General features: G+C 38.6%; 2 protein-coding genes across 5 annotated transcripts; both read right to left on the bottom strand.

Annotated features, from left to right (window-relative positions):
- Positions 1-242: 242 nt before the first annotated feature.
- On the bottom strand, positions 243-7,685 carry LOC102218036 (coiled-coil domain-containing protein 149-like). 2 transcript variants are annotated; one of them, XM_005807181.2, is made up of 13 exons: positions 7,500-7,685; positions 6,361-6,522; positions 6,230-6,268; positions 5,839-5,946; positions 5,591-5,707; positions 4,990-5,162; positions 4,760-4,832; positions 4,552-4,636; positions 4,299-4,446; positions 4,079-4,155; positions 3,935-3,970; positions 2,110-2,184; positions 243-2,009 (listed from the first exon to the last, which is right to left on the bottom strand). In XM_005807181.2, the coding sequence occupies exons 1-13, from the start codon at positions 7,548-7,550 to the stop codon at positions 1,501-1,503; spliced, it is 1,653 nt and encodes a 550-aa protein (XP_005807238.1). In that variant the 5' UTR covers positions 7,551-7,685; the 3' UTR covers positions 243-1,500. The 2 variants fall into 2 exon arrangements, with proteins under 2 accessions (XP_005807238.1, XP_023190189.1); XM_023334421.1 differs by lacking the exon at positions 3,935-3,970.
- A 925-nt stretch (positions 7,686-8,610) lies between these two features.
- LOC102218299 (leucine-rich repeat LGI family member 2) lies at positions 8,611-22,576 on the bottom strand. Of its 3 annotated transcripts, XM_023333740.1 has the most exons (11): positions 22,529-22,576; positions 16,057-16,201; positions 15,778-15,979; positions 14,930-15,050; positions 14,704-14,775; positions 14,482-14,553; positions 13,354-13,425; positions 13,192-13,263; positions 12,414-12,583; positions 10,971-11,135; positions 8,611-10,572 (listed from the first exon to the last, which is right to left on the bottom strand). In XM_023333740.1, the coding sequence occupies exons 2-11, from the start codon at positions 16,057-16,059 to the stop codon at positions 9,737-9,739; spliced, it is 1,785 nt and encodes a 594-aa protein (XP_023189508.1). In that variant the 5' UTR covers positions 16,060-16,201; positions 22,529-22,576; the 3' UTR covers positions 8,611-9,736. The 3 variants fall into 3 exon arrangements, with proteins under 3 accessions (XP_023189508.1, XP_023189509.1, XP_023189507.1); XM_023333741.1 differs by lacking the exon at positions 22,529-22,576 and adding an exon at positions 15,491-15,709 and having other exon boundaries at positions 15,778-18,200; XM_023333739.1 differs by lacking the exon at positions 22,529-22,576 and having other exon boundaries at positions 16,057-18,193.
- Positions 22,577-22,763: the final 187 nt, after the last annotated feature.

Below are 22,763 nucleotides of genomic sequence, written 5' to 3'. Positions count from 1 at the left end.
TATCAGATGTTTAAGAAAACAATCCAAAGATTCATTAAACAGTATTTAGTCTGTCCTCCACGGCAGCTTATCACATATGTATGCACATTGTGCTTTTCATGTTAAATGCCATTCTCACAAATTAACGAATAAATCAAATCTTTTCTTTATGATAAATTATGATGGAAGGCATTAGTTATGATGTTTTTATTGTGCAATAAGGTGCTTCTGTAAAATGAGCAAAATTATGTAACAGCACATGGTCAAGTAATGCTTACATTAAGATGTAAATTTATTGGGACCCATGGTAATGAATTAAAAAGCCACACTGATAAGTGTAAATTAAAAAGTGCATTAATTCACTAATTAACATACCTGTATTTAACAAGTCAATGGTGGGGAGAAAAAAAAGAAAATGGCATTTGAGTGTTACCAAGTCTCCATTACAATTACATGCAAGAGCTTGAGAATAAGCTTGAGCTTTTAGGTAGAAAACAATCCAGGTGGGTTTAGTTTGAAAGAATGAAGAGGTGGAAACTCACCTCACACAATGATGGATCTGTGATGCTGTAGACCTGGTTCTTTTTTTAAAGCCGTGGAAACTTTGCTACGAGTACATAACAATAAGAACCCATTGGAATAACATTCAACACAATTCTTTGCTAGAAAACTGCTAGAAATATGATCTGAAGCATGCTCAAATCAACACAGAACTGCAAAGCCAGACAAAATCTGTCTTCTGCTATGGACATGGCAGTCCACAAACATATCGAAAACCAGCAGGGTGAGCTAAATAAGGGGTGGAAGATCTGAAAAAATTGTGCAAAGACAAATTGTCAAACAACCATCTCACTGTACTCCAACCTTGCTAAAAGATGTATAAGACTGTGTGCCATTTTAGAAAAAGGCAGTTGTGCAATGTATTGACAACATGAATGCTAACATTAGGCTACCAGTGATTCAGTTTAAAAAAATCTTAAAATTGCTTTAATTTTCCTACACAATAAATGTATTTTAGAGATCATATTACAGCAATAAAAGGTGAATTTAAAAAGGGTGCTAACAAAGTTGGTCAGCACTGTCTCTATTTCAATAGTTTCAGAGACAACAGCATCTATAGGATATGTGCTCCTAACAAAATTATCTACATGATTAAAAACAGTGGGTTTTATATTACCACATGCACTTTCCTTCACTGTGAACTAGTTTCAGAGCAACTGTTTTGTAGCTTAAAACTTTGAGCACAATCCACTCTGTGCTTTGTCTTACTATAAATAGTTTTTCCATGTTTATGTAATGTTTTTTTCATAGATGGGAATAAAATCCCTACAGCCAGCAATAGGCGCTGTTATAGCAGCAGTTTAAAACAGGATGCTCAGTAATCACACACAGATGTATGGCACGGCAGTCCTGCGATTAGGATGTGCAAAAGGTGGGGATAAGTGACACACCAGAGATCTCACCAAAGTAAGAACAGCTGACCAAGTTAAGAAACCTGATTTTGATCCACAGGATCTTTTCCTAAATGCTACGAGACGAGAGAGCATCTCCCGGAAGACTGTGTGCATCATCACTGTCACACACATGTGCCTCCTGATCTGACTGGATGTCCCTCTGCTGCCTATCAATGTTATTGATTTCATTGTTCACGTCAGACTCTATTTGGACCATTTCAACCCCCCTGTTGCATTCTTCTGACTCATCGTCTCCTCCTGTGATTGGTTCAGATCTCTCTGACCCTTGACTGAGACTCGATGGTGGGTGGGGTTCACACAGACAGGCCGCTTCAGGACCACAGTCACTCAATAATGGAGCAGTGCAAGTTGTCGTCTGTGATCTGTCGTGTTTACGACAGTCTTCGTTGTTTGCTGCTTCTGCTTCAGGGCTTGCTGGTTCTTCCTCTGGCAGCTGCTCTGAAAGGTTGAGATGAGATGTTTCCAGGCTGGTAGATGTTTGTGCAACTTCTTGGGAATCTGACCCAGCTGGAGTTGCACAGATTTGGTTTGGGACGCTTGCAGAAATACTGACACCTTCAGAAACAACCAAACAAACAAAAAAATGGTAATATTTCTGTGGTACAGTTTCATTACAGGCAATTAAAGCTGATAAGTGCATCAACTAAATATTTACCTTCCTGTTGGGGAGGATCAAGTGATTCGACTTGTTCAGATAAATGTGTGTTCAAGATGATGGCATCTTTTCCTCCTATTACCACAAAATATTATGTAACGTTAGTTTTTTATAATATTTGAGTTTACGTAGCATTATTCGTAAGTCTATATTAGTAGCTGCAGTTTTGGTGTAATTCCAAAATAGCTGCAAAGGCTGTATCATGAAAACAATGTCTAGCAAATAGGGGTGCACCGAATGCAGTTTTCTGGCCGATCGCCAATTACCGATCTTTTAAAAAGCCTAACTTACCGATTCCGATTTTGGCTGATACCATATTTTTGTAGGAAATGTTGCTCAATATATCAAGAAAGTTGCTGAATTGGCAATAATGGGGTGACTATTGTTAACTGTAAACTTGCAAACATGACCTGGTCGGCCGGTTTGTCAGTCAAACCTCTCTCATGGGAGAAAAGAAAAGCACAGTGGTTGATTTTTAGACCTTTGCGGAGGTTGATAGCGTCGGTGGATAAGATCGGCTTCACGTGTAAAAATCGTCCGATCACCGATCTCCCAAAATTAAGGAAATTGGCACCAATAAATTGGGTGGTTGATAATTCGGTGCTCCCCTACTAGCAAACAAATTAAAACATGTTAAATTAGAGAAGCAAGAGTCAATAATAGGGCTGTAACAGTACATGTATCAAGTAACTTGGTTGTAAATCACAGTTCAATGTAGGTTTGATTCAACAGCAAAAACAATAATGTTGAACATTTGATTTAATCCACTTATTATGAGAGCAGACTAAAAGGTAACCGACTTTGCTAAAAAGTTGGATTAAGACCTATAACTATATAATAAGTGTTACTTCAAGTAAGATGACTTATTTCTTTTGCCAAATAAAAATAAATGCATAAAAAATGGCTTAGAAATATTTAATCACCAAGGGAAAAACCTCGACTTTTAGTGCATTTAACGGCATTTATTATATTTGCTCCAGGTCTTAAAAAACAAAGGTTGTGACCCTTCTGGCTTTCCATACGTCCACTGCTCATTTTCTGCTGTACATCACCAGAAACACAAAATGCTGATAATTTAAAAGTCTTTATGCTCCTGCCAACATCAACAGCTATGTTTACTATGCTTTGGTGCGGAAAGCACAGAACTTTAGAAAGTTTAAAGTTGATCTGGTAACTAACCCCCATATCAACTGTTTGTTGTTTTTTTTTTTTGCTGTTGTTGATCAACTGTGTAAATAGGCCATTTAGGGTTGCATCTTTAAATTTCTCAGCAAATTTTCATGTAAATATGTTTAGTGTATCTTTGGAGCCCATAAAACAACCTCACTTGAACAAAAGTTCTGGAGAAACAAGAAAGAAAGAAATGTAATAATAAGCTGAAATAGAACACAACAACAACAGTCAAGTAGATTCAACACAAGTTAAAAAAAATGTGCAAATCGCAGTCAATTAAGTGGGACAGAAATATGTAAATCGACTCTTCGTTTAGCCTATCACACTGAGTTAAAGCTTAAAGTCAACAAGGTAAGATTACGTTTTGTTATTGTTGTCTTCATGTTCATAGTCCTGGAAAGAAGATTCATTAACTATTTCCTGTTGTTGTACTAAACATGAATAAATGAAAACATATTCCTGCTTGGAACGAGCTTGTTTACAATTCTTAATTTGATTTAATGCACAAAACGAAATTTGTACCACTGCTGTTTTACAAATACACATGTACTGCTACACCCTGAGTAAATGCTTGCAGACATAAGAAGTAATGCAAGCAACATTCAATTTAAACTTGGGTGAAATAAAATGTGTTGCTATTAGAAGAGCATACTTCCAAATACTCCAAGAGATACATTATAAGTCAGGCCTCCAGGCAGCAAAGAGAAAAAGAGCACGAGGAGAGGAAATTATTGTTCACTTTACTGGTTAGTGACATAAATGTCTGAGTAATCTAAACCAAGATTTGTGTATCCACCTGGAAGACTCCACAATCCAGAAATCTCAAGAGTTTTGAGTTTTTTCTCCAGCTCTGCCACTCGGTTTCCAAGAATCCTAATCACAACGGATGTAAAAAAAACAAAACACAATCATCAAGTTCATAGACAAAAAAACCCAAAAAACATTTGTGCTAATGTCAGATCCACAAATTTAAAGAATAAACAATGGGACGTGAAAAAGAGCAACGATTTCAGTACTTGTTGATTTGGCGTTGGTGCTGGATGACCATGTTCTTCTCGTGGATGGTTTCCAGCAGAGCCGTTGCCAGAGACTTGAGGTCTGAGATAGACTGAGGAGTCACTGGCAAACTGCAGCCGTTTTCCTCAGATAGCAAGAGCTCCTTCACTGCAATCCCCACCCCACCAATTACAGTTCACAGCGAAGGCCATTCATCATGAGACAAGGCTAATCAAGATTTAGAAACAAATCTGTTTATGTGGGATTTCTGACCTTGTTTAGCAGAAAGAACGCCAGTCAGAGCGCTGCTGCTGGGTTTGCCGCTCATTTTAGAGTTCTTCCTGCTCTCCAGAGCACTCTGAAATTCATCATCAAGAATAAAGTTTGGACTGAATAAATTAAATGTAAAAAAAGTTGTGTTTTAACAGAATGTAAAAGAAGAGCAATAATAGAAAAGAAAAAATAAAGTAATTGTAGCTACCTTGTATTTCGCCAAGTTTCCTTTAAGCAGGTTTACCTCTTCTTGAAGTTGACTGAGTCGCTCATGCAAGTACCTGTAAAAATGTAAAAATCTTCCATAAGGAAAGCCTCAGTAATATTGAGTTAGCCAAGAAAAAAAAAGAGAGCATATTTCTAACAGAACCAATAAAGTACTGATAATAAGGAGTTATGCATGAAGTCCATTAAAATGGTTTTTAAAAATCGCCCCACCTGTTCTCCATGCACAGGGCGTCTATATCCAGGAATCGGCTCTCATCGTTCCCCATGATGTGGTTCATTTCAACGTTGAGCCGGTGAGCTTTCTGCTGGAACACGTCCCGCTCGGCTCGCACATCCTGGAGCTCGTCCGTCAGCGACTTTACGCTGTGCACCAGCACCTCGTTCTGCATGAATAAGATTCAATGATAAAATATGCTGTAATAATAAACAATAGCGTAAAAAAAAAAAAAAAAAAGACTGAATAAATATTTAGTTAATAAAATAAAAAGTAAAAGTACAACCATAAATAAAGTAGAATCACCTGACTTTAATTTTAAGCAGATACAGTTTGTGGGAGCTCAAAAACAGATTATAGCAGAACAGTTTCCTAAAACTAGACAGAATGTTCTACTTTCGCTTACAAGCGAAGCAGAAAACATACATTCAATTCTGTCGTGGTAAGGACACTGCCAACATTCAGTCATTAAAATGGTACAGCCTTGCTGCCTTTAAATTTGCTAAAACAGCACAAACTATAAAAAGGTGCGGGCTGATTAAATTATGGCAAAGCTGTTGGAGAATGTCCTGCTAGGAGTCTAAACCAAGCAGGCACCTGTTCCCTCGCTTGCTCCAGCTGTTTCACAAGATCTTCTCTCTCGTGTGCTGGAAAATGTCGAGCTCCGACCTCCTCATCCCCCAGCCTCTGCTTGGTGATGGTCATCCGCAGAAGCTGCAGGAACACAGCAAAAGAGCTCTAAAGATTTTATGTTGTGGTTAGAGTCATTGTTTTTCTCCAATCAACTCTCAGTTAATCCCTCACATTTTGGTAACAGCTGCATATTGATGCGATGAAAGTCGTACCTTGTTGTCACCCTGAGCTTCCAGCAGTCGCTGTTTGAGCTCTTTAATCTCCTCAGAAAGCTGACTGCTTCGTTCTCTGGAGTCCCTCAGCAGCTGAGCTAAATTCACCTGAGTGACGAAAAGCACAAATGATAACATGTAAACAAGAGCTGGGATTTCTGTATTATTATTATTATATATAAGAAAACACAGCTGCTCCCTCAGAGAGGGCCTGAGTCAGCGTCTACTCTGTCATCAAAACTGTCTCATCTGGTCCTTAAACAGCCACTATGTCAGTGAAGACACATGCTGCGTGTGCAGATTATTCTGCTGAATGTCTGCGGTGTCACCGGAAACTTAAAGCAAGGTTTGAGCACCGTGCAAACAATATAATCAGCATGAAATTACTCACTTGGTTCCTTTTGTCAGGTGGCAGAGAGAGATCCCCATCCTGTTAGTTGTAAAAGTAAAGAATAGAATGTAAACACTGATTCTATCCTCTGTCGTCCTCTCATATAATAAATCTTTTAAACTTCAGCTTACAATGAGTTCTCTGTACTGCTTTTTGAGCCCTTGGTGTCGCTCCCGGAGCTGGTTGGCCATCAGTTTGTACTGATCCCTCTCCTGCTGACAGGTATCCAACTCCTTAGACAGTATCAGAAGAGCTTCCTTTTTACTGTCCAGCTTACGCTTACAAACCAGGAACTGCACAGAAAGAAGACGCAGCGTGACATTAGTTTTCAGTAACTAAGCATCCTGAAAGTTACAATCTCTGAATCCATGAAGTAAACATTTATTAGACCCTAAAGAACACGGGCAGATCAAAGAGAAAGTTTTAGAGAAGTTAGGTTATAAAACAACATCGCAATCAAAAAATAAATCTTGCAGTGCACTGTTCAATAATGAAAAAATGGAAAGAATATAGCACAACTCCAAACCTACCAAGTCATGACCTTGATGCATTAAACATCAAGAAAGCTAACACTGCAAATCCCCCTGAACACACCATCTCCAGTGAAACATGTTAGTGGCAGCATCAGACTGTGGGGTTGCTTTTATTAAGCACAGACAGCAAAACTGTTCAAAGATGATGGTGAGATTGAAGGAGCTGTAACAAATCCATTGCACTGTGTGTGGAGTAATTTGAAATTACTTATCTGACTAAAAAGAATGATAGAGAACAATGTAATTTTCTAGCTGGTAAAGACATACCTTCAAAGATTTACAGCTGTAAATTGCAGCACAAAGTGGTTCTGCAAAACATTGACTCAAAGGCGCTGAATACACTTCAGCACTACTTCTTCAAAAAAAAATGAACACAATGAATCATTCCTCTTCCACTAAACAAATAGTGTTTATGTTTCCCAATAAGTTTGTAACGTGACAAAATATTGAAAAGTCAAGCTGGAAATACTCGTACTCGCGTGCTGCCACTGTACTCGTCAATGAAGCCACAAAGAAATAAACATGCATTTCCTCAAACTAAAATAGCTTTGCAGAGACTGCAGCGACAGAGATTTTTACACATCATGTTAAACTGAATTAGACTTTATAGCTGCCCGTGACATGAATGCTGTTAGTTTTAGTTTAAATAACGTGACCTTACTGTGTGTTGCTGGACATTTATTCCATCCTAGTGGGATGCATTAGTGGACATTTCCATGCTCTCTCCTCAGCCTCACCTCATTAAGCAGCCCCTGCCAGTCGCTTTCACTCCTCCTGGACGGATCCATCTCACCTTTCGATGCAGTTGACCAAAAATCCGCCTGCGTTTCAGCTTCGCATCACTGCGTCAGTTCGGCACAGTTCAGACATCTCGCTTTATCAAATTGGATTAGCTGATGGAGGACGTGAACTGCATCACTTCCGCTAAGACCTCAACGTCACTTTTGCGTCATGGTGCATTCACGAGCGCTGTTAAATTAAGCTGCGCCATTATAGCTGACTCTGGCTGAGTCAAAACTGTTGCGTTACTTTTCAAATAATATTTAGGCATAATGTTTTGACAATGGGGCGTAAAACATTAACAGAGATGTCAAACGTACTCAAATTCTCTACTCAAGTATGAAAAAAATATTCTACTGAAAGCAAAGTTACAGGCTAATATGGAAGCCAGTTTCTGCCACTCTGGTAAAAAAAAAAATAATAATAATAATCTCATTATAATGTGATTTTTTTTTTTACAGAGTTGCGGAAATGGGCTTCCGTAGGTTAAACTGTTTTACTAAAGTAAAAGTAAAAATGTAAAATTTTTGAAATTTACTTAAGCACAAAAAGTATAAAGTAATTTTCATCTTCTAGATTACAAAATGACTTTTAATACATGCCAAATACTTAAAAAGTTCTAGCCATATAATTTTTTTTCTTTTGTTGACAAAATAAAGAAAATTGTATTTCAAAAAGCTTTATTGTAGATTTTTAATAAACAATTTATGAATAAACGTATATTATTTAAAGTTTGATCAAAAGATCCAGAATTTATGGAGAGTGAATTGTTTCAATAAATTGATGACACAATTAAATAATTACTTCGAAGCAACAATTTAGCAACAAAATGAAATTTTTTCTTTTTTCTTACAAGCCAGTTCATCTCTAATATTGTTTTAAAGATAAAAACTATATGAGGGATGTAGTTTTATATATTTGTGTAAATTTTCAATGTTTCTCTAAATTATTCTAAAACTGTGATAGAGTTAAACTGGCTTGTAAATACACCGTCTCTCTGTCCTGAGTACTTAGTACATTTGTGGATATAAATAGAAGACACAATAAAACACATTTTATTCCATCTAGTTTGGTCAAACAATCTTTAATGCAGTTTATCAATCGTTTTTACACTAACCTAGTTGTAGGTATGTTAAAGTTTCTATTGACTGCTTTAGGGTTAGTACAAAGGAAAACATATAAACATAACCACAGATTCAGATAAAGTTGCTGTGGGAAGGAAAATATTGATTTTTTTGTTACCTAGACAAAGATCTGGACAATAATATAAAAACATATTGCTTATAGGGGTTAACATTATATAGCTTTCACCTGTCAGTCAGTCCTACACCATAGCATGATTTGTGTGGTCAGATCTGTGCAGCAGGTGAAAATTATAGAAATAATTCTCCATTCAGCAAAGAAATTGGTCACACATTAGTGGAATAATGAAAATTTCCTCTTCACAATTTCTGAAGTTACAGCAGCCCTCAACGTTTAATTTTTATGTATATTCTTTGCATAGATAACAACAAGACATATATATTTCTTGCTGTCAGTCAGGCACTGGGTTGCAAAAGCTTGTTATGATTATAAACTTAAGCTCGTGCGAGTTATCTACTGCATTCAGTTTATTATTGATCAAGAAAAAAATCCTCACGTTCTGCCATATCAGTGGAGTTAGAGGAAAATCTGAAGTTACCTGAACATAAACAGTATCTGAACTCTCTTTCCTGATGAGTAATGGACTATAATCAGCTCGAATGTCTTGTTATTTGTGTATTTTGACTGATGGATTTGCTGAATTTTGATCCCATAACGAATCATGGGCTACACAAATAATATGTTGTCTACATAATCCTGAATGGATTGGCCAAGTCATTGTTTCAAAAGGCTATTTGCCAGAACTGACACTCTCTGGCTCAGCTCTATTTTGTTTGCTAGGATTATTATAAAAGCCGACACAGAATAAGAATCTGCTTTGCCATAACATTATCTTCATGCAACTAAATTTCCAAGATTGCTGTTGCTTTTAAGTTTTAGTAGTTCATTATGCCAAAATTTCTTGAGTTTTGTCTGATTTGCAGAACCATCCTGACAGTTTTCATGGTGAACAAACCCATAAATCTGATTGCATAAGTAAGGTTATACAGCATGTAAAACTCTTTTGTAAGTGTTCACACCATTTCAGTTTAAGAGGCTCTTCCTTGGTCTTTTACAAACTCAGGTCTACAAACACATGTTCAAACACCATGGATTTTCCCTTTAGGCTGGAGGAGAAGATGAAACTCCTGCGATCAGTGGTCACAACAGTGAACGAACGGGGTGACTGCACGTAAATATCCTTAAACTTATGAAATGTTTTTGTCTCAGTGTCCCACAGGTGTATCTGCGTGAAAGAGTAATCACTGCCGAGAGCTAAATAATGTCTGTCTGCAAAGGTAAAAGGTTGGAGGATCATTGCTCCTCTAGAGGGAAGTGCCTGCACCTCAGTAAACTGCTTATTGACCCACTTAATGACTTTGGAGTCACCGATGTAGCAAGCCAGGGCCAAGTACAGTTCCCCCTCCACACGAAATGCTTTGACTGCCACTACATCGTCAACATTTGGGATGTCACTGTGAAGGATGAACTTAAGGGTGCTTTTGTTCCACAGGTAGATGACAGGTGACTGGGAGCGGCTTGCCAAAACTAGATAGAACTTCCCATCCACCTCAACAATCTCAGCGTCTGTATCACGAAACCATTCATGAAGGAACTGGTAGGAATAGAAACCGGTCTCGTTGCGGTCTGGTAGGTCAGTCCACTTGTAGAGTGTAGACATGCCAGCCTTGGAACTGTCCACAATCAGAAAATACCAGTTCCCATCCATCTGAAAGATCTCCATGTCATTCGGCTTTGAGATGTTGAAGACCTCAATGGTTTGGAACTTGGTAAACTTGTTTTGCTGCTCATCAAACTTGTAAATGTGGGAGCCTCCAAAGAGCTGAGTGATTATAATCAGGACGTGGTTTTCGATCAGAAAGGACTTACATCCAACAACAGATTTACCTGTAAAGAGAAAAAAGGTTGTCAGTTTTAAATACCACTCCAAGTGTAACATGTTGTTTAGCCATGCACAAGCTTACGGCAAATGTAAGTTTGTGCAAACTCCCAGACATCATTTCAGCAAATGAACAATTATATAGTGTGACATAGTAAAAAAAACCCAAAGCTCTCAATGACCTTCATGGTGCATTCTTTAGAACGGTCCTCTGTTGTTGGGAACGCTTGTCATTTGGTGTGGACAAACTTTTTAGAACTGCATTGAGCAGCCTTGATGAAACTGACCCGGAGATCTCATTTAACTCAAAGGGTCAAGCTTTTGATTACACAGGACAATGGTAATATTCGCGTACAAAATGGCATCAAACCACTGTAGTTTTCTGGTGCCATAGCCCATAGCATACCTGTAATGTTGTCAAATTTTCTGAAATTCATTTCGATATGATCCCACTCCATGATCACACAGCTGTTGGAGTTAGGGACAGCCAAGGCCACAAAGATGTCCTCTTTAAATGAAAAAATGTCTGCCGACATGGACTGAATAGGAATAGACTGATGACGCACAAAATCTGGCAAAAAAAAAAAAAACAGAGACAAAAACAAGAGTTTCTGAATCAAAGAACTGTTTAAACAGCAATTCAAGTAGTGGCAATCTGCATCTTTGGAGGACTACAGTTATCAAATTCAGCAATAACAGCCATAGATGTACTTCTGACACACTGATAGTATAAATGCTTACAATAGTATAGTAAAAAGACAGAAACCTGCTTTTAATTGTTCTTATGGCTTTAGATTTAATCCTATACATAGTATAAGTTATTTCAGGATATTCTCTAGCAAAGAATTTCCCGCACATACTTTATGGGAGGGGTACAATAAAGTGCATCATTCATTATTTATAAAAACTCTTTTAGCAATTATCTGGATCAGTTGTGTTTTTGTGGCTGCATACCATGTTCAGTGTATACCTTCTGTAATTAAAAAATTCTCTTTTTGGATTAACACTACAACTACACATAACTGTAACAATATGGCAAAGTACTATGTTTAAAATAACTGGTAATAGTTCATAGCGCCACCATCTTTGGTTATCGTACCTCAAGACATATATTGTTTAATAACTTTGCCTTAAAACTGTCTATAAAAATGTTGCTTGGTCATTGCAAAGTAAAACAGTATGTTTAAAATGACAAAAACTAAATGTACTTCCCCCATAAGGTGTACAGAAAAGAAATATGAGTTTTCAAAATGTGCCATAAATATTCGAAATTCCTTATGATTTACAGTCTTGAAAAAAAAAAGTCACCCACAAGCTGTGTGTATGTTTGAGTGTAACTCTAAACATATGCGCTTTTGGATTTTTAAGACTAATAAAATTTCAAGCAAACAAACTGAACAGCATAAACAGAAGAATTTTCTGTAAAATGTTAAATACAAAATGCTAGTACGAGTCTGGCTTCCGGAAAATAATGTTTTAAGGACATATCAGTGAATCATTTGAACGCCATAGCTGGGAGCATAAAACAAAAACATTCCAGGGAAAAGACTCATGTATTATCTTTGAAGCATGAAGGTGAAAGTGTCAGGATTCGGAAATGTTTTGCTGTGGCACACACTGGGCAGCTCAACATCATGGTATCCACCTTAAATCTTATTTTGTCAGAGGCTGTTTGAAGGAAATGTGCGCTGACCTTGAGTTTCCTGCTTTTATGTGTTCATCCATATCCTGTCATGTCCTGTTGAATAATTAAACTACTTAATTGATTTTTTTTTTTTTTATTATTGATTTCTTTGCTGACCGCTACCCTTTTGCTGCTGTCTTTCTCTGAAAAGTGCCATTATTTTACCTGTAGAAATGCATTCGCCCGGTGGAATAGGGAGGTCATTGAGCCGCTTGCCCTTCATGTCACTGGGGCCTGCGCAAAAGACATCTGATACGGAGGCGTTTGTGTTTTTCAGCCACATCATCAGCCATTTGTTCTCACAAGTGCACTGGAAGGAGTTGCCTCGCAGATCCCTGTTGGAAACAGGGAACAGTGAGGATTTATGCCAGATATGACCCTAATGCTCAGAGCCTTACAGACAGAATACATGTTTGAGTAATAGTTGTGTACATGTGTGTTCTACAATCTTTGCACCGCAATGACTCAGACATTTTGGCAATATTACAGGTCCAATAGCAAAACAACAAAAAATAAATTACCATCAGATAATTAGTATCACAATGTTATTGTGCCATAGGACAGAAAAAAAAAACATTAGCCATGACTGAACAGTGGACTTGACAGATATATTACTCATCATTCAGTTTCTATGGAATCACTATTTTAGAATAATTCAAATAAATGAAAGGAAAGACTTTCAAAGATCCTCAGAAATCCCATCCAAAAAACACGACTACAAAAGTTTGCAAAAAAATTAAATCGTGCTTCTTGGATATTAAAAAATAAGGGATGACTCAAGACTTTGTGCTACTTCAGTCTTGAGGGACTTAGAGCAGAACAGCACGATCAGCTTCACTTTGAAACACATTATGGAAAAAGTAGATGACTGCTTTCTCTCTCTCTGACTCTCTCACCTACTGTATATAAACACACACTGCTGATACCACAACTGCTTACTCACAGCTCTAGCAACGAATCCAAGTCGAAGAACAGATCTCTTGGCAGAAACCGTATCTTGTTATTTGCCAGGGAGCTGCACCAAACACACAGATGGACAATAAATGCCTTTTTGTGCCTGTTCAGTATTTTCTGTGATTTTCAGAGACAGGTGCGTAGGACTTACAGATGGGTGAGGGTTCGCAGACCTCTGAAGGCATTTTTGGTGATTGTGTCGATCTTGTTTCGTTCAATGAATCTGTGATTTAGTCACAAAAGACCAGGTGAGACATAAATGGTAATTCATGGGATATGATTTAATAATTAATGCACACAGTGCATACCTCTTTAGCTATTTTTGTCATACAACAATCTTCTATGCATTTTACTTGAATTTTTATGCTCAACCAACACAAAATAGTGCACAGCTGAGAAGTGAAAAAAATACAAATACTTTATTAAAATTCTGACATTCCTTATTATTCAGCCCCTGTAAATCAATACTTGGTATAACACAATTTCACTGCAACAACAGGTGTGAGTCTTTAGGGGTATGTCTCTACCACCTTTGCTTGTCTAGAAATAAAATGAGGCTTGTTTGAAAAATAGCTTTTGAATATTTCTACAGATTTCGGCGATCTCTAAAGATTTGTGAATTAACATTAACAGCCGATTTGTTTGGATTGGCATTTCTCTCTTTGCAGTAAAGGATGTTTGTATATAGAGTCGGCAATTTCCGGTAAGATTCATAGCCTCAAACTGGCGCATTATATGTCACGGACAAACGTTAGCAATCAGATAACATTTAAAACCTCAACAGAGTCCACACCTCCAGGAAGTATTCTCAACAGTGGGGAGCCCAGACTTTCTGTACAAAGCAAAACATACTCTTTCAATTTTCAAATGACATAATTAAAGCTTGGGGTATTGTTTTGTAACCCAACGCTTATTCTTCTTTGCTAATGTTTTCTAGCAAATCGCTGAAGAAAACAACCATATTCATTCTGAGATTACCACACATGGCTTGACTGCTTATTACTTAGGTGACTTTTAAAGGCACTTGATTTTATTCATAGGGAAAGGGAGTAAACAGGAATGATTAGTAATGCACACAATATTATGTTAAAAACCATATACCATTTGTTTTAGCCATTTTAAACTAATTTCTTTAGTCTAATTTGTTAACTGCTAAGAAAATAAATGGACATGTGTTTTATAGTATCAGATTTAGAAAAATATTGAACTCCAATGTAAACTAAGTGAAAGATGGAAAATTATGAAAACATACAGTGAAATAAATGTCTGAAATACTCACAAATACTCTAGATGAGACAGACCAGAGAAGGCATCGTCTTTGATTGCGGTCAAAGAATTAGAGTTGAGAAGCCTGCAAAAGATGCACAAATAAAGCAGAAACCTCTTGTCTTTGAAAGTTTACATTCTTTGTGCATACCTCAGTCATTAGTAGGACAACTAAACCCAGGAAAGCTACTAAGTTAAACATAATCGCTAATCCTCTGCGTTTCATGGTACTTACAGCAACTGAAGAGAAGGCATGAGAGCAAACATCCCCTCTGTGATTTCCGCAACGGATCCATTAACTACGCTTCTATGAAGAAGCACAGAGAGGACATCTTAACACCAAACACAAACTAAACCAGAGCCAAGGCATATTTATTCCCCACATTAAGCACAATTTATCTTATTACCTTCACGGGCTATTTCGTTTTGACTGGAACTATTTTCCCCGGTTGTTTACTTACAATGAGTTGATCTCCGTCGGGATGGTCCGGGGGATCTGGGAAGCCCCGACGCAAATGAGAGTCTCCTTGGAGCAGGTGCATCCTGAAGGACATTTAACGTTCCTTCTGGATTCCGCTGCTCCTAAAAAACACAACAACACAAAAACAACCGCTGACCAACGCGCAGCATGTGCCATTTTGCTCCTTCAAGCTGGGAATAAAAGACTGAAGAGACGGTGATCAGGTTTAGCCGCTGATGCGCGACATCAGTATGCAGCAGCAGCAGCACAGAGAAAAGCCCTGACACAGACTGTTACGGCCGCAGCTGCGAACAGGAAGGCTGCTGAGCTTTGGCAAAAAATAACAATCAATGCATGAGTAATTATATTTGGTTTCAGGGGAAACTGCTTATAAGATAATTTATTAAAATATATACATATATATATATAATTTAAGCTGCAAGAGCGTATTTCTAAAAAAAAAAAAAAGTTAAGAATATTTGTGTTGGGATCCGGAGCTGTTCATCCACCAGAGGGCGCTGGAGGCCTTGTTCCATCTGAGGGCGTCTCCTGAACCACGCACCTGAAACCATTCTGCCATCAGGAGCTGTATAACTGGAGGAGGCTGCTGACACTTCCCGGCCAGATTGTTCTGTCATGCTGAGGTCTAACTTCTTAGCTCACATGCAGAACAACACCAGAAGCCGAGATTGATAAAAGAGATTTATTACAACCAAAGGGAAGGGGGGAAAAAAAAACAGATAAACAATCCGGGAGCGCTTGGGACTGGATCTCAGGTCAGCTAGGGAAGAAACAGACGGTAAGTTTGGGGTCGAGGAAATTTGGAGATGGCGCTGACTGGGAGCTTACCTCCGATCGGGAGGAGAAAGGACTGGGGGGAAAAACCTGGGAAATCCGGAGTCTGTTTTGAGGCGCGGAGGGCTGCGGGCTGCGGCGGCGTTGGAGGACGGACAGGTAAGTCTGAACTGTTCTGCCAGAAGCAGGCTGCCGAGCTGTAGGTTCGGAGGGGTCCTGGGCTGGATCTATCTTCAGCACGTCTCAGGTCAATCAGCTGAAAAAGGTCAGAGACACAGATGGATCAGAATTCAGGAAGCAAACAGGAAGAGTAGAGCTGGAGTGAGCCGGTACCATAACTAGCTAACAATCTGGCAGGGAAGTGTCAGCAGCCTCCTCCAGTTATACAGCTCCTGATGGCAGAATGGTTTCAGGTGCGTGGTTCAGGAGACGCCCTCAGATGGAACAAGGCCTCCAGCGCCCTCTGGTGGATGAACAGCTCCGGATCCCAACAATTTGTAGGGTTTCAGTACCATGTTTCATAATATATTATATATTTGAGTATTCCAGTAGTTAAACCTAATTTGATTCATGTATTTATTTAAGACCTGTATCTTATTTAGTATTTATGAGTCAGATTTTATTTTAACCATGCATCAGTAGTATCATGTTTATAACTTTTCTTTCTGGTTTCTAGAATTTTACTTTTACTCCACAAATTTCTTAGCTGGCAGTGAAGATAAAATTTCAATCCAAACAAACTTTTGACATGTCATTTTGAAAAGTTTGAAAAGATGATTTTTAAAAATCATCTTGCATGTAAATGTGAGCTGCAAAGAGGAACCCATAGAGTTTTAGATCAAATCATGAAAATCTCTCCATTCTGAATGTAGTTTATCATTAAAACTGAAACTAAAACTATACTTATCCATTTTAAGTAGAGAAACATCGTATGATGTTATACAACAATACCGTACAAATAAAAGGAATTTTATTTTTAATTATGTCAGTTTTGGTCCTTGCATTGTTTCAAAAGACAGAAAAAGTCAAGTGCTGCAGTGGAGCTATGAGTGCAGGTACATGAGCACACCACTAGAGGGAAGCTTTTAATAGAGAAATGAGAAGAAGCAACTTGTCTTAGAAAAAACAAATACAACAAAAAAAAAAAACAATCTCTGTCGTTGTGGTTTTATCTTTTGCAAATATAGTATTTATTGTATTGTAGATATTTAATTTTTTTGTTAAATGCAGACATGTGATTTTTGTACTTTATTAATTTTAGTTAGTAATCCATAATGAAATTTTCCCTAGATTATGAGAATGAGATGACACGTAGTCATCTATCATAAACACTCTTCAAAATAGGAAAGATAAGAAAACCTATTCCTATTCAAGTAAGCCGAGGTGCGCTGATATTTTTATGCCATCATATGACAAGTAGCTTCTCTACACACACCTGTATATATGGCCAGAGCAAACATGAGAATGTTTAAACCGACTGGAACAGAGACAATCAAGTTTGAATGAGTTTATTTTTCACCACACATACAATGCAGATGGTAAGGGTGTTAAAGACATTTCCAAAGCTAGAGAAGTTACTGGAGTTAGGTTAGGGAAGGTTAAGTTAGGGAAGAGTGTCATCTTGAAGTCACCTATTCTCCATGACTCAGTATTTTGAGTTTTTTTTACCAGGATTGTTAAAACGTATGACTTAGCATTAAGTACCACTGCATACAATTCAATAATATTTTATCAAAAATCATTTAAGTTAGAAGCAAAATTTAAACAACGACACCTTTCTGTCTTTGTTTCTTATTGTTTCTGCTTTACTGACTTGTCACACAAAATGAAGTAAAGAATACATAAAATGCATCCAAAATATCAGATGTGTATTGCACCCAAAAAATTCTGCAAAATGTTCACCATCTGTGCATTGTTCTTAAAATGGATAATTCACAGAACAATAAAGATATCCAATGTCCCATTAAGCCATAACAAGGTGCTAACCTTTGCAGGAGCTCCATCAGCCTGTGAATATGAGTGAAACCAAATAACTGGGAGCAACCAAACATATCTGCAGTGGCTGGCATGATTCATGACAACTCTGCCTCTTGCATTGCTGTTTTAGGATCCCTAAACACTTACAGGCAACATGCGAGCTGAAACCAGATGATGCTCAGCAAAAGCTGCTTCACTTGCATGTTTCTCAAGAACTGTCAGTAAAGGTGTGTTTCAATGATCATATGTATGTTTGAGGCAAGTCTATTTTCTAGGGAATTTCTCATGAAATGGCAAGAATCTGCCAATCTGCCAATCAATTCTTCTTCTTGGAAAATTCCAGTGGCATTTTGTCCGTTGTGATCTCTCTGTAGTTCATATTATTGTTGAAGTGTTTTGTCTTTCATAATTTACACTTTATAGATAAAGGTTTTGTTTTTCAACAGTCTTAAATGTTATATTTAAGACTGTTGAAAAACAGTCTTAAATATGTTTTTCAACATGGGAGATGTTAATTACATCTCCCATGTAATTAGCATCTCCCATTTTGCTGTTCCTCATTGTCAAACTCACAGCTGAAGGGTTTCTGTATCTTATGTTTTCTCCTATATAAGGAGAAAACATAAGAAACAGATGTTATCTTATGGGAGATGTTAATTACATGTTACAGTATCATCCACATACATAGGAATTCACATCGAGATCTTCATAAGAGAGAAAATGGCATCAAGGAAAAAAGCTCCTCTCCTCATATCTATTGTCAGAAAAATTCTGGAGAAGATTAAAATAACTGGAGCTGTCTTAAATGAGGGTAGAGGAGGACTAGAATTTATCTTGGCACCCTGCACAGTAAGGACGAAACATATCCTATAATGCTCAATGCTGTTATAAAACTGCAGCAAATTTTGCAGAGTGAGATTATACTGCTGTGTAAAAATGCTTGCCTTTTCCTCATCTTTACCATAAGTCCCAATACATGTGGAGGTTTATCTACCAGCAGAGTTCAAACATCCTTCTGTGAATGTCAATCGATCAATAAGAACAGGGCATTACAAAGGTGGCCATGACCAGCTCTTCAGGGGGACTGGCCCACTGTTTGCCCCTGTCTAGAACCGCCCATGTCCATACTGATGAACCTGATGTCTCCTAAAGAGCTTAGAACTAGATGAGCTGCACAACCACCTTCGATAAGTAAACTCTCATCACTGGATGGTGACAATCTAGGAAATCTGCTCACATACAGTTGTTTTTGTTCTAGAATTAGCCTTTCACCCTTCGCTCTATAAAACCTTGAAGGATTATGTACATGTGCGTAACCTGGACTACTTTGCAGCAGGTGTTAGCACACTCTGGTTTCTCTATTTCCCAATTAGGAGGTACAGACAGCTCAGCGACCAGGGCCAGAAAGTCACTGATGCTGATGTGCGCTACAGGAGACTTTTACATGTCATGCTAGCATGCTGGATTCAATGCTACAGTTTGTATTGAGAACTATTGAATCATTTTATAAAAAGAACAACTCTCACATTTCTGTTAGTTTCTTAACACCATAACATAATGACAGTCTCCTGATTTTCCTTCAGTATCTTTTAGACAAAAATATTCTGCCAATTTTTACTTCACTTCTTTGGACTTAATCAGCAGGGACTTTGGACCCTGCTGATTTAAGAAAGTGTTTTAATTACGTATTTCTAATACAGACTCTTTATTTTAAAGCTACTTCAGCTTTAAAATAGTAATTTTACGGAGCCCCCTAGGGGACATGGGGAATTTTTTTTCTTTTGCGTTCCCTCGCAAAAGAAAAACAAATCCCCATGTCCCTTAGGGGGCTCCGTACGTATTAACTAAATATTCAATAATTTTTACTACAAACCTAGTTAATAAATGGAGTCTGCTTGTTTGTAATGTAAAAGTATAAATCATCCATCCATCCATTTTCTGGTCACCCTTTGTCCCTAATGGGGTCGGGAGGGTTGCTGGTGCCTATCTCCAGCTACGTTCCGGGCGGGAGGCGGGGTACACCCTGGACAGGTCGCCAGTCTGTCGCAGGGCAACCAGACCAGTATAAATCAGTATAAATCAATTGTTTTTTGTAGGAGGTTAGTCAGTGAACATTACTGAAGAAACAGCTTAATAAAGGCCAAGGACCACACCATGCAGGTTAGGGAGAAAGTTGTGAAGACATGCAGAGCAGGGTTAGCTTATAAAACAATATCCAAAGTTTTGAACCTCTCACAGAGCACTGATCAGTCCATGATTTGGTACCAACTCCAAATCATGGACTGATCTGGCTTGTGTGATACAATGGCAAGAAGAAAGGAAATTCTGTTTACATTTTTGCAATTAACTTATGTTGGTGGAAAGCATGTAGAGGCAGGTGATCTGTATGTAGCCAGCAACAACTAACAAAGTACCTTTAGCGCCCCTTTAGTGCCCTAAAGGGCGCTAAAGGGGCGCTAAAGGACGGGGCGCACCTTTAGCGCCCCGTCCTAAACCATGAACAAGGTAAAAGCCCAGAAAAAAGAATCGGCAGCATCATGCTAGGGACTGCTTATTTTCAGCAGGGACAGAGAAGCTCGTCATCTGATGAGATGTGCTGAGTTAAATAGAGGCTTCAAAATTTCGACTTCAAAATTTCTGTTCACAGACAAGAATCCATCCAATCTGACTGGGCTTCAGCTATTTTGCAAAGGAAACATGTCATCTGAGCAACACTTCCCGATTCCTACTGCCAATTTTGCAGCTTTTGCTCGTTAAACTGTCTCCTTCAGGGCAACGTATAGGCTGACTGTCGATGTTCCTACTTCTGTATGAAGATTTGTGAGCGCCAGTGGGGGCTGAGGGCTGAGCAGGGCACTCCTCATACACTCAGTTCCTTATTTTGATTAATGGCAGTCATGATTTAGCACCTGCTGTTTTAATGTGGCCACAGTAAGAATCTGATCTCAACTTGCTTGCGTGAGCTTTGCCCCCATTTTAAATAGCAGCCTAAGTTTGTCAGCTTTGTGTAAGCCACTTCAACCTGTTTACATGTTGTGATGCCTCTAACATAAGGAAAACCTCACGGAAACATTACAGTTAAGACCACAAATCCCCCAGTAATTCTGCTTCTATAAGGATATAAAAAAACATCTAAGGGTTAATTTAGCGTGCACTCAGAGATTACAAAATAATTGTATAATTAGAAGTCACAGACACTCCCACAGTCTTTTTATATTAAACCTGACACAGCAGCATTTTATGAGCGGTCACATGTTAAAAAGGTTAAGGACAGTTTTATTAGCTGATCAGATGTCTTAGATTTGCTTTTATGTAAAAGATTAATCTGTAAATAACTACAGCTGTCGAGTGAATGTGACGGGTTGCATTTTATAACACGTCAGGCTGCAGAGGCTCGAACGGCCATGTAAATGAAATACTCGGGCTAAGTTCTGCAAACTTCAAACAGTGTGCTTGTGGCGTTGCTCAAAAGCATTGGGGGGTTCTTCCTTTTTAAGGTTTCTACTGCTGCCTCCATAGCTGCACCATGACACCTTCTTCATGTTACCGACAATGAGACTAAATGTGGGATTTGAGGGTGTCAGAAGCTTTATACCGGTGGCCTCTGTCCTTGATACTGCTGTCGGTGTGCCCTCCACATGCAACAACTGTTGGCCTACTCCCTCCCCACCGCATACCACAAATCTGGGGCCCTGTCCAGGAACAACACTTGTGTCTTCAAAACCTAGACAGACGTCTGACAACTGGATCCCTGATATGCAGGGCATCCCAATTCAGTCATGTTAAGGAGGGAGAGAGCTTCACTACTGAAAATGTTTGGGACAATAACATCTGCATAAGAATGAGTCTGTCTGTCTGTCTGTCTGTCTGTCTGTCTGTCTGTCTGTCTGTCTGTCTGTCTGTCTGTCTGTCTGTCTGTCTGTCTGTCTGTCTGTCTGTCTGTCTGTCTGTCTGTCTGTCTGTCTGTCTGTCTGTCTGTCTGTCTGTCTGTCTGTCTGTCCAAGGAGAATCTGAAGGAGAATTCTTTGTAAGCAGCTGTTTCGGCAAGTGAACGTTGATCCGCTGGGCGCTGCTGTGTCTTATGTTATAAATACCAATATGTGCTGCTGTGGATAGAGATAAATCAAAGCAGCTGAGTGCTTCATTTTTTTTCTTTTCACTTTATATCAAATTACATTTTACTTTGGGAATAAACGTCACCATTTTTTGCTCATCTTATATCAAGCTTATGTGTGATATTTATTAACCGTCTTTATTCGAGTTTAATAAAAGTCTGAAACAATAACAGCATACAGTGTTATTATGAAGAAAACCTCATCCTGCATTTTTTTCTTCATTTTCTCTCTAAATTTTCAGCCCTGTCTTTTTCCTTTCTCGTTGGCATGTTGTCCTCTTTCTTCCATTCTTTCTTTGCTTTATAAGATTAGGACAGGCTGCTTGTATCTATCTAAGAATGCATCAGACTGACCAATCTGAGGTCATGGCACCATGCAGCAGAGATGCTGCTGCAGTCTGTGGGGTGAAAAAAAATGTGGCCACCAGCTGGAACCGACCAGATGTGCAGAAAACGTCCTGTTGCTGGAAACGTTTTAAGAAAATTTGCCTCCTTTAAACAGAAAGCGTTACTGGTTTTATTTGAAAACAGCCAAGACTTTTACAAAAGCTGCAGTAAGAAACGGGCGATTTTTTCCCTCTCATGCCAAAATAACAAAGCAAAAACCAAACAAATAAAAACTAAAAAAGGAGAAAGCAGAGAATGTCTAACAGCTAATAAAGACTCAGAGTAATCTACTTCTCATAATGTCGCAGCTAAGATGAAAACTCTTACCTTCATTCCCTCTGAGGAGGAGCTGTTCTTCTAGGAGAGGTGCTGAAAACTTTGGAGGTTTGTTTTAGAGTTACAAAAAAAGACGTCTGACAGAGTCGTGGGAATTTCTGTGGGACTCCCCCCAACACACACCCCTCCATCCTGTCTCTCAGCCACTCACCCATACACACGCACACGCCAACACACGCACACACCCTCCCGGCTGCCCCCACGCTCCTGCCTGCAGAGTTTTCCG

The sequence above is a fragment of the Xiphophorus maculatus genome, chromosome 5 (genome assembly GCF_002775205.1).
Source record: "Xiphophorus maculatus strain JP 163 A chromosome 5, X_maculatus-5.0-male, whole genome shotgun sequence".
NCBI lineage: Eukaryota > Metazoa > Chordata > Actinopteri > Cyprinodontiformes > Poeciliidae > Xiphophorus > Xiphophorus maculatus.
The sequence above is the reverse complement of the archived record's forward strand: the minus strand, read 5'-3'. Positions and strand labels throughout refer to the sequence as shown.

Excerpts from the sequence above, each read along its gene's own strand:
- LOC102218036 (XM_005807181.2), bottom strand. The coding sequence starts at position 7,550 with ATGGATCCGTCCAGGAGGAGTGAAAGCGACTGGCAGGGGCTGCTTAAT. Across the intron at positions 6,523-7,499 it reads GGCAGGGGCTGCTTAATGAG|TTCCTGGTTTGTAAGCGTAA; the intron begins GTGAGGCTGAGG and ends CTTTCTGTGCAG. Across the intron at positions 4,833-4,989 it reads GCCCTGTGCATGGAGAACAG|GTACTTGCATGAGCGACTCA; the intron begins GTGGGGCGATTT and ends ACATTTTTACAG.
- LOC102218299 (XM_023333740.1), bottom strand. Across the intron at positions 14,554-14,703 it reads ATGCCTTCTCTTCAGTTGCT|GCTTCTCAACTCTAATTCTT; the intron begins GTAAGTACCATG and ends CATCTTTTGCAG. Across the intron at positions 10,573-10,970 it reads AAAATTTGACAACATTACAG|GTAAATCTGTTGTTGGATGT; the intron begins GTATGCTATGGG and ends TTCTCTTTACAG.